This window comes from Blennius ocellaris (assembly GCF_963422515.1).
Source record: "Blennius ocellaris genome assembly, chromosome: 2".
Taxonomy (NCBI): Eukaryota; Metazoa; Chordata; class Actinopteri; order Blenniiformes; family Blenniidae; genus Blennius; species Blennius ocellaris.
Window position 1 is genome coordinate 1,274,293 of NC_137651.1, and position 16,082 is coordinate 1,290,374.

At 50.1% G+C, this 16,082-nt stretch overlaps 1 protein-coding gene across 1 annotated transcript; it reads right to left on the reverse strand.

Moving 5' to 3' along the window:
* Positions 1–1,380: 1,380 nt before the first annotated feature.
* Positions 1,381–2,316, reverse strand: LOC308136815 (olfactory receptor 11A1-like; the record flags this gene model as incomplete). The annotated part of the gene is made up of 1 exon (XM_080505340.1): positions 1,381–2,316. One exon carries the CDS (start codon positions 2,314–2,316, stop codon positions 1,381–1,383), a length of 936 nt encoding a protein of 311 aa, XP_080361466.1.
* Positions 2,317–16,082: the final 13,766 nt, after the last annotated feature.

Consider the following 16,082-nt stretch of genomic DNA (forward strand, 5'->3'; position numbering starts at 1 on the left):
TAAAATCAGGCTTTTATCATCTTCGACTTTTATCCAAGGTTAAGCCGTTTTTATCTTTTAATCTTTTTGAGCAAGTCGTGCACGCTTTTATTTCTTCTCGTCTGGACTACTGCAACGCACTTTATTCTGGCGTTAGCCACAAAGCACTTTATTCTGGCGTTAGCCACAAAGCACTTTATTCTGGCGTTAGCCACAAAGCACTTTATTCTGGCGTTAGCCACAAAGCACTTTATTCTGGCGTTAGCCACAAAGCACTTTCCCGCTTGCAGTTAGTCCAGAACGCTGTGGCACGACTTTTAACAGGGACAAAAAAACCAGAACACATCACCCCTATCCTTGCATCTTTGCACTGGCTCCCTGTTAATTTTAGAATTGATTTTACATTACAGATCTCATCAAAATGTACCAACCCCCCCCCCCCCCCCGCGCTCTGAGGTCTGAGGGCTCCAGCTCGGGGGTCCAAAGACAAAGTGTAGAACCAGAGGGGACAGAGCGTTCTCCGTTGTCGGCCCTAAGCTGTGGAACGCTCTGCCCCCCCACGTCCCAACAGCCCCCCCACTGTGGACTGTTTTAAATCCCGTCTTAAAACCCACTTTTAATCTCAGGCTTTTAACACCGCGTGAGTCGTGTGGTCCCCTGTGTCTTTTATTTATTGTTTTATTTATTGTTCTCATTTATTTTATTGCTTTTTAAGCATTTTTATATTTCCATGTATTCTTTTAAATTGTTTTATTCTTATTTGTATTTTTTTAGTGTGTTTGTAGTTTTTAATCTGTTTTTATTTTTATTTTATGGTTTTATGCTTATTTAGTGTTGGACTGTTTCGTTTCGTTTTTTGTGCAGTCTCATGTGCAGCACTTTGGAAACGCTTTGTTGTTAAACTGTGCTATACAAATAAAGTGGATTGGATTGGATTGAATCAATGTGAAGAAATGAGCTACAAGAGAAACCCGTCTGAATGGTTTATTGTGTTCTATGTGTCCTGTTAGGTCATGTCCATACAGTTCATCTGTCCTTCTGAATTAAAAGACAAGTTCAATGCTTGTGGACAGTTCCGTCCAGCCGTGCTGGAGGAAGACCTGGAGAGACAGACAGACCGTCCAAACATAGAACAAGACAAAGTATTTTTGTGGTCAACATTCAGAAGAGCTCAATGAACAACAAGGACTGTCTTTGACCGTCTCAGCTCTGAGCTGAAGACAGACACACAAGGGACACTCAGGGACACTGCTGAGTCACTGTCCTCGGGTACACTGGTGTTCTAAAAGTCATGTTCTGGAGACCAGGTCCTACAGGTCATGTTCTGGAGCCCTGGTCCTACAGGCCATGTTCTAGAGACCAGGTTCTACAGGTCAGGTTCTAGAGGTCAGGTTCTAGAGGTCAGTGTCCGGCCATGGCCTTGCAGCTCAGCGTGTCTCGGTAGATGTGCCGTACTTTGGACACCTGCATGCCATACAGCAGCGGGTTGAGCAGCGGCTGTATGACCAGGAAGTAGAGCGACAGGACGCCGCGCAGCGCGGCGGGAACGTGGCTCATGTCGAAGCGGCTCTGCAGGATCTCGAAGCAGCCGCCGCAGGAGAAGTTGAGCAGCGACACCAGGTGGGGGCAGCAGGTGCTGACGGCCTTCTGCCGGGTCTGTCTGGACCCGCCGGAACAGACCCGCAGGATCCGGGCGTAGGAGAACACGATGGGCGCCAGCGGAACCAGCACCGCCAGGACCGTCCCACACAGACCGTACACGTCGTTCACGCGGTTCCCCGAACACGCCAGGCGAGCCACCAGGTAGTTGTGGCAGTACAGACTGTTGACCACGTTGCCGCAGAACCGCAGGCGGAGGTTGAGAGACACCGTGACCAGGACCTTCAGGAAGGAGTACGTCCACAGGACCAGGACCAGGACCAGCACCTTGCCGGGCGTCATCTGGCGGCGGTACTGCAGGGGGCGGCAGATGGCGAGGTAGCGGTCGTACGACATCAGCGCCAGGCTGCAGAACTCCACGTGGCCGTAGGTGTAGATGACGAAGATCTGCAGGAAGCAGAGCGGCGCCGGCACGGCGTGGGACTCGGACAGGATGTGGACCAGGAGCAGCGGGAACAGGCCGCTGCTGCCGTACAGCTCGTTGACAAACAGGCTGACCAGGAACAGGTACATGGGCTGGTGCAGGGCCCTGTTCACGCAGATCACCAGGATCAGAGACGTGTTGACGAACAGCACGGCGCCGTACAGCAGCGCCGCCAACAGGAAGAACAGGTAGCGCAGGTTCCCAACGCTCACGTACGCCCCCAGAACCACGTAGGACAAGGACAAGTTTGACATGGTGGGGGGGGGGGGGGGGGGGGAGAGAGAGAGACAGGGAGAGGGAAGGGGAGAGAGAGACAGAGGGAGAGAGCGGGGGAGAGAGAGAGACACAGAGAGACAGAAAGAGAGTGGGAGGGGGGGAGAGAGAGAGAGAGAGATAGAGAGAGACAGACAGAGAGAGACAGAGAGAGACAGAGAGAGAGACAGACAGACAGAGAGAGAGAGAGACAGACAGAGAGAGAGAGCGACAGAGAGAGAGACAGACAGAGAGAGAGAGAGACAGACAGACAGACAGACAGACAGAGAAAGAGAGAGAGAGAGAGAGAGAGAGAGAGAGAGAGAGAGACAGACAGAGAGAGAGAGACAGACAGAGAGAGACAGAGACAGACAGAGAGAGAGAGAGAGAGAGGCAGACAGAGAGAGAGAGACAGAGAGAGAGACAGACAGAGAGAGAGAGACAGACAGAGACCAGTGTCCCTCAAACTCTAAACATGAATAAACACATTATGTCACAGCAGCAGTGAATAAACATCAGTCCTCATCAGTCCTCATCAGTTCTCATCAGTTCTCATCAGTCCTCATCAGTCCTCATCAGTCCACATCAGTCCACATCAGTCCACATCAGTCCTCATCAGTCCTCATCAGTCCTCATCAGTCCACATCAGTCCTCATCAGTCCTCATCAGTCCTCATCAGTCTACATCAGTCCTCATCAGTCCTCATCAGTCCTCATCAGTCCACATCAGTCCACATCAGTCCTCATCAGTCCTCATCAGTCCTCAGCAGTCTCCTACAGACTGAACTCAGTGTGACACAGCCTGATGACCTTCATCACTCCTCCTCCTCCTCACAGCTTCAGGTCGTCTGCTGCTTTTATTCTCTTCAGGAGGAGCTGCAGCCACACAACTGAGGAACCACACTCAGACCTAGCCCCGCCCACAACCACAACCCCGCCCACAACCCCACAAGAAGCAACTGCAACTGGACAAGGACCCTCTAAAACCACCAGAACCCTTTAAATCCCAACTAGAACCTTCTAAATCTGAATTAGAACCCCATCAGAACCCTCTGAAACTGAACTAGAAACTGAACTCCAACCCCATAGAACCCTTTAAATCCCAACTAGAACCCCATCAGAACTCTCTATAACCCAATTAGAAACTACCAGAACCCTCTACAACCCCACGGGGACTGTCTAAATCCCAACTGGAACCCCGTCAGAACCCTCTACAACCCCACAGAACCCTACACAATCCCACCACAACCCACTACAATCCAACAAGTACCCTCTGAATCTGAACTAGAAACCTCCACAACCCAACCATAACCCTTTAAATTCCAACTAGAACCCCATCTTCTTCCGGCTCTCGGCGAAGGTGGACCCTTCCCTCCTCCCCTCGTCTCCCTGCTTGCTGCTCCCGTCCTGTACTGTCTTGTACCGTCCTGTACCGTCTTGTACTGTCCCGTACTATCCTGTACCATCCTGTACCATCCTGTACTGTCCTGTACTGTCCTGTACTGTCCTGTACCGTCCTGTACTGTCCTGTACCATCCTGTACTGTCTTGTACCGTCCTGTACCGTCCTGTACTGTCCCGTACTATCCTGTACCATCCTGTACTGTCCTGTACTGTCCTGTACTGTCCTGTACCGTCCTGTACTGTCCCGTACTATCCTGTACCATCCTGTACTGTCCTGTACTGTCCTGTACTGTCCTGTACCGTCCTGTACTGTCCCGTACTATCCTGTACCATCCTGTACTGTCCTGTACTGTCCTGTACTGTCCTGTACTATCCTGTACCGTCCTGTACCATCCTGTACTGTCCTGTACTGTCCTGTACCGTCCTGTACTGTCCTGTACTATCCTGTACTATCCTGTACCGTCCTGTACCGTCCTGTACTGTCCTGTACCGTCCTGTACCGTCCTGTACTGTCCTGTACCGTCCTATACCATCTCATGTCAGATCTAACAAGAGCCTCTCTTCACACCACATCAGAATTTAAACCAGAACCATGGATTGATCAGCTGGTCTCTCAATGTGATCGACCAAATTGTTTCAACACGACGATCTGCAAAGGAGAGTCTGCATGTCCCGATGGGACATTTGCAGCCGGATCCATGCTGGATTCCTGGGGTTCCTGGAGGTTCCTGGAGGTTCCTGGGGTTCCTGGAGGTTCCTGGAGGTTCCTGGAGGTCCCTGTGTTTGGCCATTCTTTCCATGGAGGATATGGAGGACCTCTACATATTGGGATTCATGACAGCAGGTATGCTGCTGATTGGAGCTGGCAGCTTTCTGATCAATCGCAAAGTTGAGAAGACGCTAGCAGCTGCATTGGGAAGGCTGCCTATCGTCACCGAAGGACTGTGCCGAGCTTAGAACGCTCAGAATCATGTGATAAACGAACTCAAGAGTACGCAGGTCACGACTCTTGAACGTTTACGTGAAATTGGAACCATCTTGGACGATATTAGAACTCGACTGGGAAGCTACAATCTTCAATTGGAGCAGCATTGGAGACCAGAGACACTCAAGGTCAGCAGATAAAGCTGAATCGCCTGAACGAAAACAAACCTAATCTACATTTCAGATTCCCAGACACCCAGTCGCCAAGGCTGTGTTTTGTCTTCAACTCTCTTGGATGTGAGTGGGGAATGAAGGCTCTAAATTCCAACTAGAACCCCATGAGATCTATCTATAACCCAAATAGAAACCTCTACAACCCATCCATTCATCCATTGTCTGCCGCTAATCCAGGCCGGGTCGTGGAGGCAGCAGTCTAGCAGAGTTGTCCAGACTTCCCTCACCCAAGACTCTTCCTCCAGCTCTTCCGGTGGCACCCCAAGGCGTTCCCAGGCCATAGAGAGACATAGTCCCTCCAGCGTGTTCTGGGTCTGCCCCGAGGCCTCCTACCAGAGAGACATGCCCGGAACACCTCCCTGGGGAGGCGTCCGGGGGCTCCTCCCCCTATCTCTAAGGGTGACTGAGCTCCTCACCCTATCTCTAAGGGTGACTGAGCTCCTCCCCCTATCTCTAAGGGTGGCTGAGCTCCTCACCCTATCTCTAAGGGTGACTGAGCTCCTCACCCTATCTCTAAGGGTGACTGAGCTCCTCACCCTATCTCTAAGGGTGACTGAGCTCCTCACCCTATCTCTGAGGGTGACTGAGCTCCTCACCCTGTCTCTAAGGGTGACTGAGCTCCTCACCCTATCTCTCAGACTGACTGAGCTCCTCACCCTATCTCTATGGGTGACTGAGCTCCTCACCCTATCTCTCAGGGTGACTGAGCTCCTCACCCTATCTCTATGGGTGACTGAGCTCCTCACCCTATCTCTAAGGGTGACTGAGCTCCTCACCCTATCTCTCAGAGTGACTGAGCTGAGGGTACGCCCAGCCACCCTACGGAGGAAGCTTATTTCAGCCGCTTGTATCCGGGATTTCGTTCTTTCGGTCATGACCCATAGTTCATGACCATAGGTGAGGGTAGGAATGAAGATCGACCGATAAATCGAGAGCTTCGCTTTTTGGCTCAGCTCCTTCTTCACCACGACGGACCGATACAACGTCCACATAACTGCAGACGCTGCACCGATCCGCCTGTCTATCTCACGCTCCATCTTCCCCCCACTCATGAACAAGACCCCAAGATACTTGAACTCCTCCACCTGGGACAAGGGCACTCCACCGACCTGGAGGGGGCAAGCCATCTTGTTCCGGTGGAGAACCATGGCCTCGGATTTAAAGGTGCTGATCCTCATCCCAGCTGCTTCACACTCAGCTGAGAACCGTGTCAGTGCACGCTGAAGGTCCAGGTTTGATGGAGCAAACAGAACCACATCATCTGCAAATAGCCGAGACGAGATCCTGTGGTCCCCAAACCGGCCCCCCTCAGGCCCCCCTCCGGCCCCCCTCCGGCCCCCCTCCGGCCCTCATCCGGTCCGCCTCCGGTCCCTGGCTGTGCCTAGAAATTCTGTCCATGTAGGTGATGAACAGAACCGGTGATAGAGGACAGTCCTGCTGGAGGCCAATATACACTGGGAACAGGTCCGACTTACTGCCGGCAATGTGAACCAAACTCCTGCTCTGGGAATACCAGGACCGACAACCCCACCAGAACCCTTTAAATTCCAACTAGAACCCCATCAGAACTCTCTATAACCCAACCACAACCCTTTAAATTCCAACTAGAACCCTTTAAATCCCAACTAGAACCCCATCAGAACTCTCTATAACCCAACCACAACCCTTTAAATTCCAACTAGAACCCCATCAGAACCCTTTAAATCCCAACTAGAACATCATCAGAACTCTCTATAACCCAACTAGAAACCTCTACAACCCAACCACAACCCTTTAAATTCCAACTAGAACCCCATCAGAATTCTCTAGAACCCCTTTAGCCTTGGAAACACTGATGCTTCCTTTAGCTGCTATCTGCTAGCTGGTAGCAGCCACCAGACCTGGTCCTGGTCTCCCAGAGCCCCCTACCTGGTCCATCCTGGTTGTCCAACATGTGACCAGCATCATTTTCAGTGTTTCTGCCGTCGCCATGGAAACAGTCATTTTCAAAATGTTGCAAACAAAAATGCAAAAACAAATTTTCACGTGAAACGTCGTGGATCAGAACCAGAACCAGGGTCTGCACCCGGTTCTATCCTTCTCTCCTCCGACCCAGTCTGGAACAGGAGCTCTCCTCCTCTGAACCTGGTTCTGCAGGATCTCCTCTGAGCCTGGTTCTGCAGGTTCTCCTCTGACTCTGGTTCTGCAGGTGAAGTTGTGTTCGGAGCTTCAGAAGTTGACATTGAATAGAACTAAAAAAGAAATAATCCCTCTGGTCTGGTTGTGGTTCCTCCTCTGGTTGTGGTTCCTCCTCTGGTTGTGGTTCTTCCTCTGGTTGTGGTTCCCACTCTGGTTGTGATTCCCCCTCTGGTTGTTGTTCCTCCTCTGGTTGTGGTTGTTCCTCTGGTTGTGATTCCCCCTCTGGTTGTGGTTCCTCCTCTGGTTGTGGTTCTTCTCTGGTTCTGGTTCTTCCCCTGGTTCTGGTTCCTCCCCTGGAACTGGTTCCTCCCCGGGTCCTGGTTGCGGTTCTTTCCGAATGGACCCAGCCAGACCAGGATCTTGTGTTGGTACGTTCTGGTGGATGTCTTGACGTGACCCTGGAGCTGCAGGTCACTGCTGCCTGCACAACCAGGGTTTGACCAGCAGGGGGCGACGTGATGACGACTCGACAACTCTGGTTCTGTCAGTTCGGGGTTCAGTGCCTGTGAGTCAATCGCTCAACGATTCACTGAGTCAATGACTCAAAGACTCAGTGACTCAGTGACTGTGACTCAATGATTCAACGACTCAGTGACTCAATGACTCAGTGACTCAATGACTCAGTAAGTCAATGAATCAATGTCTTAGTGACTCAATGACTGTGACTCAATGATTCAGTGACTCTGACTCAATGATTCAGTGACAAAATGACTGTGACTAAATGAGTCAACGATTCAGTGGCTCAATGCCTGTGACTCAATGATTCAATGACTCAGTGACTCAATGAGTAAGTACCTCAATGACTCAGTGGCCAGTAAGTCAATTGATCAATGACTCAGTATGTCAATCAATCAATCAATCAATGACTCAGTGACTCAGTAAGTCAATGACTCAATGACTCAGTGAAGCAAAGTGCAGAAGAGGAAAAGCAAAAACATTTGTTCGTAGAGAAAAGATGCTGGTCGCTAATGAGCTTCAGGTCATTAGTGATGATGGGGGGGTGAGGGGGGGTGGGGGGTCCATTACTGGTGAGGAGGTCATTACTCTTTGGCTCGGTCCTGGTGGGGGGGGGGGGGGGGGGGGGTTTACTGGTGTGGCTCCTTACACCCCCTGAGGAGCGTCGGAGCTCCGGCCATTAAAGCGCAGCTCATTAATTTGTTCCAGAGGGAATCAGTGGAAAGTGTTGCAGGTGTGAGTTTGACCAGCGGGACGTCGTTAACGGAGATGATGTAACACACACACACACACACACACACACACACACACACACACACACACACACACACACACACACACACACACACACACACACACACACACACACACACACACACACACACACACACACTCTGGTATTGCCTTACCATCATCTTTTTAATCAAAATCCATCATTTTGTCACTTTGTTCACGAAACGTCTCGTTCCGACTCGTCAACTCGACTGAAGCAAGACGGACCCTCTAACCCCAGTCTGGACCCGGTCTGGACCCTCTCACCACGGTCTGGACCCGGTCTGGACCCTCTAACCCCAGTCTGGACCCGGTCTGGACCCTCTAACCACGGTCTGGACCCGGTCTGGACCCTCTCACCACGGTTTGGACCCGGTCTGGACCCTCTAACCCCAGTCTGGACCCGGTCTGGACCCTCTCACCATGGTCTGGACCCGGTCTGGACCCTCTAACCCCAGTCTGGACCCGGTCTGGACCCTCTCACCATGGTCTGGACCCGGTCTGGATCCTCTCACCACGGTCTAGACCCGGTCTGGACCCTCTAACCCCAGTCTGGACCCGGTCTGGACCCTCTCACCACGGTCTGGGCCCGGTCTGGACCCTCTAACCCCAGTCTGGACCCGGTCTGGACCCTCTCACCACGGTCTGGTCCCGGTCTAGAGCCGGTCTGGACCCAGTGGCGGTTCAGTGTCCATGTCGCAGGACCGACCAGTGGCGTCGGAAGGCCTGGCCACCACCAGCCGGTTCTCCTGGGGGGGAACCGTTCTGACCCAGAACCCAAACTGTCCAAATGGTCGTGTTCCATCTTAGTCAGACAGAAAATCAAGCCAGCGTTTGTCCTTCAGCTCTACAGTCTCTGTCCTCCATGCTCCCAGTCCTGGTCCAGGACCAGGTCCAGGTCCAGGTCCAGGTCCAGGTCCAGGTCCAGGTCCAGGTCCAGGTCCAGGTACAGGTCCAGGTCCAGGTCCAGGTCCAGGTACAGGTCCAGGTCCAGGTACAGGTCTACCTCTCAGAGCTGATCTTGTAGCGCAGGACAAAGCAGGCGATGAGCCTGAGCGAGACGAAGAAGACGGCGAGGACGAGGAAGTCCAGGTACAGCTGGGTGTCCAGCATGTCCAGCTCCTTCAAGATGGCCGCCGACTTCTGGAAGTGGTCAGGTCTGGTTCTGCGGGCAGTGCAGGTCGGCCCGGTCCAGACCGTAGATGGACAGTATGACGCCCTCGAAGCCATACCTGATGGACACACCCGCAAACTGATAGTCAGGGAACCTGAACCAATTCTTCACCTGCTGCGACGGTACGACAGGATGATGGTACGACAGTAGGACGGTATGACAGGAGGACGGTTCGACAGGAGGATGGTACGACAGGATGATGGTACGACAGTAGGACGGTACCACAGGAGGACGGTTCGACAGGAGGATGGTACGACAGTAGGACGGTATGACAGGAGGATGGTACGACAGGAGGACGGTGCGACTGGAATGACGGTACGACGGGAGGACGGTGCGACGGGAGGACGGTACGACAGGAGGACGGTACGACAGGAGGACGGTACGACAGCAGGACGGTGCGACTGGAATGACGGTATGACTGGAATGACGGTACGACTGGAATGACGGTGCGACTGGAGTGACAGTACAACTGGAATGACGGTGTGACTGGAATGACGGTGCGACTGGAATTACGGTACGACTGATATTACGGTACGACAGGAGGACACTGCGACTGGAATGACGGTGCGACTGGAATGACGGTGCGACTGGAATGACGGTGCGACTGGAGTGACAGTACAACTGGAATGACGGTGCGACTGGAATGATGATACGACTGGCATGACGGAATGACAGGAGGACGGTGCGACTGGAATGACGGTGCGACTGGAATGATGATACGACTGGCATGACGGTATGACAGGAGGACGGTGCGACTGGAGGATGGTACGACAGGAGGACGGTACGACAGGAGGACGGTGTGACTGGAATGACGGTATGACAGGAGGACGGTACGACTGGAATGACGGTGCGACTGGAATGACGGTGCGACTGGAATTACGGTACGACTGCAATTACGGTACGACAGGAGGACGCTGCGACTGGAATGATGGTATGATGGGAGGACGGTGTGACTGGAATGACGGTATGACAGGAGGACGGTACGACTGGAATGACGGTGCGACTGGAATGACGGTACGACTGCAATGACGGTACGACAGGAGGACGGTGTGACTGGAATGACGGTGTGACGGGAGGACGGTGTGACTGGAATGACGGTGCGACTGGAATGACGGTGCGACTGGAATTACGGTACGACTGCAATTACGGTACGACAGGAGGACGCTGCGACTGGAATGATGGTATGATGGGAGGACGGTGTGACTGGAATGACGGTATGACAGGAGGACGGTACGACTGGAATGACGGTGCGACTGGAATGACGGTACGACTGCAATGACGGTACGACAGGAGGACGGTGTGACTGGAATGACGGTACGACGGGAATGACGGTATGACAGGAGGACGGTACGACTGGAATGACGGTGCGACTGGAATGACGGTACGACTGCAATGACGGTACGACAGGAGGACGGTGTGACTGGAATGACGGTACGATGGGAATGACTGTACGACAGGAGGACGGTGCGACAGGAATGACGGTACGACTGGAATGACGGTACGACTGGAATGACGGTGCGACAGGAATGACGGTACGACTGCAATGACGGTACGACGGGAGGACGGTACGACAAGAGGACGGTGCGACAGGAGGACGATGTGACTGGAATGAGCTAAAGTCTTTAGAACACAGGGGATGTAGCTCAGTGGTAGAGTCATGCTTCACATGTCACAGATCCTGGGATCAATCCCCAGCTTCTCCAAGCTTTATGTCTAACATCAACAAGTAGATTAATATTGAGTTCGTGTCTCTTCATTGTTATGAAATTAAACAATTCTCCAGACAAACATCCTGCAGATTTCCTGTAAACAAAACATTAAAATCATCAGTATCAATATGATGATGTTACTTTCTTGTATTTCTGTATTTTCATTGATTTGATCATTAAAATGAGAATATGTGTTGGAATGAACTCTTTTGAGCAACTTTAAGGAATAGAGACATGTGATTGGATAGAAGAGAATAAGTCCCACCCCATTGGGGCACCACCAGCTAAACTGGCAAAAGGTTATTTAAGTTAATTAATATTCCTGTGCAAAATATAACAATCTTAAATAACAAGGAAGATGTGAGATTCTAGCTCAGACTTTTACAAACCAGTGAATTGTCAACAATAAATACACAATAATTACAGGGAATCGATCAATTCAGCTATCAGGTCTTTATTTACACAAATGCTTTAATTCATAAATAATTTGTGAATCATCTCATAAATCAATACAATCAAGTAACAACGTCATCTAACATAGAGATATAATCTACTAAACAGCAACACTGTGTACAAAGAAAGAGGGTGTGTGTGTGATTGAGTCTGAATTGATCAATATTCAGCTTCTGTCTCTCAATTCAAATTGGAATAAACCTCCAGAGTGTCTTTAGCCCCGTTTCCACCACAAAAAGCACCGGCCTAGACCGGTCTAAACCGCTCCGGTTCGCGTGTCACGACAGGAATACAGTCTAAACCGCTCCAAAGGCGACCGCTTTTCCGCTCCCCATCCGTTGGGGTACCAGGACCACGGAACGGGTCTGAGGTTGAGCTGCTGTCTGCTGATTGGTCAGTGATTTACTACACGCCCTCAATATGTTAATGTGTCTGTCTGCTGATTGGTCAGTGATTTACGACACACCCTCAATATGTTAATGTGCTGGATGAATCCTCTGCTGTCAGTGTGGTCAGCTGTGCTCTGGTTGTTTTTATTTTCATTTTCTTTTCTTTGCTGCTCAACTTTAGTGTTTGTTGTGAAAGAGTGACTTGAGGCAGGGGGGGACCGGGGGGAGGGACTTTGCATCACGTTGGAGTTTTCTGTTAGCAGCATAGCGCTCGCCGTGGCGTGGATGCGGGACACGGGAGTCTGGAGCTTTCGTCTCCGGCGCTGACCGCGCTCCGGCAGCTCCGCTTCCCAGAGGCGGTCAGCGTTCTGTTCAGCCGCGGTCAGTGGCGCTTTATCGCGGGGACGGACCGCGGAAGTCATGAAACGGAGCTCGGAGCTCGGAGCCTCCGTGTTCCGGCGCTGAGCTGCCGGACCGCGATCAGCGCCGGAGTGGAGAACCTCCTGCGTTTGAGCAGAAAGCTCAGACTCCCGTGTCTGTGCCTCAGCCAACCGGGGGGAACGCTCCGGCCACTTGCCCCGCCCCCGAGCGCTGGAGTGCGGGGCACGTCGCCTCAAGTCGCCGGCAAGTGGCCGAGCGTTCGCTTTCTCACAATAAACACGGAAGTTGCACTGCAGCTCTCCACTGCAAAAAATGACTGCTGCAAAAAGTAATTTTTTTTTTTCCGCTGCAAAAAATAACAGTGCAAAGTGGAGAATTTAAACAACAACAGAGGATTCATAAGATCTACATCTGACAACGTTATTTTCTGTTATAATGTCACATTTCTGCGGAGCTCATAAGCCCCGCCCACTTTTCACGCTCCTCTCTGCAGTGGAGACACGACCCAAACTTTCAGTCAGGGTCTCTTTTCCGTACCGCTCCGCTCCGTCCCGGCACTAGTGTGCGGTGGGACCGGGGCTTTTGTTGTGAGTCTCTCTCAAATACTGACCACCAATCAGAGATTGGTCAGCTGATGGAGCTCACCTAGATAATGAGTAAATAATATGAGGATTATCAGTAAATAAACACCATGAAGCAAACTCCCCGTCTGGGAATTGAACCCCGGTCTCCCACGTGACAGGCGGGGATACTGACCACTATACTAACCAGGAGATACTGCCATGTCTCATCACAATACTAACCAGGCCTGACCCTGCTTAGCTTCCCAGCTCAGCAACAGTGAGCAGAAGAAATGAGCTTTTGATAGGTGAAGATACTGTAACATGAGTCCACTGAGCTCAGCAGTTGATCACATGACCTCTCATGGTGGGAATGTGTCAGCATGAGAGCATTGGTTCTTCACTGCTACAATTCTCGCTGCCACGCGGGTTCAATTCCCGGCCAATGCAGCTCCTTATTTTACCAATCATCAATAATGTACAAGTTTAACTAACCTGCCTTGTCTGAATAAAGGCTGTGAGTTTGAATATTACTTGTCACAGATGTTATGTAACAGTTATGTACTGGTTATAGTGTATATACACATGAAAAAACAACATCCAGCAGAAGACAATTCTCTCATCTCCTGCTCCCAACCTGCAGGGGGCAGTGCATCACAAACACACTAGAAATGAACAAACTTCCTGTGGTCTTGTGAGATCCCAACACCTCCAAACTTAAAAACTTCAATGTTTCAGTATCTGTCCTCTATTATGAGACGATACAAGTTGGCAGCAAGAGACAAGTGTTAGAAAGGTCTGGCAGGAGGATTCTCTCACACAAAGTCAAAGCCTCTTTTGAAATCAGTAAAAAAAGTTACTTTTTAAATGAGTAACTTGCAATCAGTAATCGGATTAGCTGTTCAAGGTAACTGTGGCAACACTGCTCAGTTCTCACGTCAGGTTTTTAAAACACCTTCGGAGCTTGAACAAGAAAATTCCAGATGAAATAGTGTGTGTCTAGCTCTCCTTTGTTCTTAGTGTCTCCATGGCAACAGATGCTGATCCTCTGATCTCCTCTAATCTCCTTTAATCTTCTGTTTTTTAATGTCATGCTCTTTTTTAATATTCAGTATCAACACTAAAATAAAAAATAAAAAACCTACCCCCTCCTTTAATCTTCTTTAATCCCCTTTAGTCTCTTTTAATCTCTTGAAGCTTTACTGTCTTTTTCAATTGTGTTTGGAAGCAGTTATCTGAATCATTAAAAGTCAAAACAATACACGCCTTCAATATTTTACATGTCGGATGAATCCTCTGTTGTTAGCGTATTCAGCTTTGCACTGGTTGTTTGTTATTTTTTTCTTTTCTTTGCTACTCAACTTTGGTGTTGGTCGTGAAAGAGCAGACGTGATGCAGGGGGAGACCGGGGCTCGGGACTTTGCATCGCAACCGTGCTGCTGGTCGCGCTGCCGGTGCGCCGCGCCGCGCCGCGCACCGGCAGTGCATCGCAATGCAAAGACAGACACTCAGAGCAGCCTCCTCTGTGTGCCTTCCACTAACTCCTTTAGGAGCCTCCTAACACCTTCTATTAACTCCTATAGGAAGCCTCCTAACACCTTTCCTTAACTCCTTTAGGAGCCTCCTATCACCTTTTATTAACTCCTATAGGAAGCCTCCTAACACCTTTCCTTAACTCCTTTAGGAAGCCTCCTAACACATTTCATTAACTCCTTTAGGAGCCTCCTAACACCTTCTATTAACTCCTATAGGAAGCCTCCTAACACCTTTCCTTAACTCCTTTAGGAAGCCTCCTAACACATTTCATTAACTCCTTTAGGAGCCTCCTAACACCTTCTATTAACTCCTATAGGAAGCCTCATAACACCTTTCCTTAACTCCTTTAGGAGCCTCCTATCACCTTTTATTAACTCCTATAGGAAGCCTCCTAACACCTTTCCTTAACTCCTTTAGGAGCCTCCTATCACCTTTTATTAACTCCTATAGGAAGCCTCCTAACACCTTTCCTTAACTCCTTTAGGAAGCCTCCTAACACCTTTCCTTAACTCCTATAGGAAGCCTCCTAACACCTTTCCTTAACTCCTTTAGGAAGCCTCCGAACACCTTTCATTAACTCCTATAGGAAGCCTCCTAACACCTTTCCTTAACTCCTATAGGAAGCCTCCTAACACCTTTCATTAACTCCTTTAGGAGCCTCCGAACACCTTTCATTAACTCCTATAGGAAGCCTCCTAACACCTTTCCTTAACTCCTTTAGGAAGCCTCCTAACACCTTTCATAAACTCCTATAGGAAGCCTCATAACACCTTTCCTTAACTCCTTTAGGAGCCTCCTAACACCTTTCATTAACTCCTTTAGGAAGCCTCCTAACACCTTTCCTTAACTCCTTTAGGAAGCCTCCTAACACCTTTCCTTAACTCCTTTAGGAAGCCTCCTAACACCTTTCATAAACTCCTATAGGAAGCCTCATAACACCTTTACTTAACTGCTTTAGGAAGCCTCCGAACACCTTTCATTAACTCCTATAGGAAGCCTCATAACACCTTTCCTTAACTGCTTTAGGAAGCCTCTAGCACCTTTCCTTAACTGCTTTAGGAAGCCTCTAACACCTTTCCTTAACTGCTTTAGAAGCCTCTAACACCTTTCCTTAACTCCTTTAGAAGCCTCTAACACCTTTCCTTAACTGCTTTAGAAGCCTCTAACACCTTTCCTTAACTGCTTTAGGAAGCCTCTAACACCTTTCCTTAACTGCTTTAGGAAGCCTCTAGCACCTTTCCTTAACTCCTTTAGGAAGCCTCTAGCACCTTTCCTTAACTGCTTTAGGAAGCCTCTAACACCTTTCCTTAACTCCTTTAGAAGCCTCTAACACCTTTCCTTAACTGCTTTAGGAAGCCTCTAGCACCTTTCCTTAACTGCTTTAGGAAGCCTCTAACACCTTTCCTTAACTGCTTTAGGAAGCCTCTAGCACCTTTCCTTAACTGCTTTAGGAAGCCTCTAACACCTTTCCTTAACTGCTTTAGGAAGCCTCTAGCACCTTTCCTTAACTGCTTTAGGAAGCCTCTAACACCTTTCCTTAACTGCTTTAGAAGCCTCTAACACCTTTCCTTAACTCCTTTAGGAAGCCTCCTAACACCTTT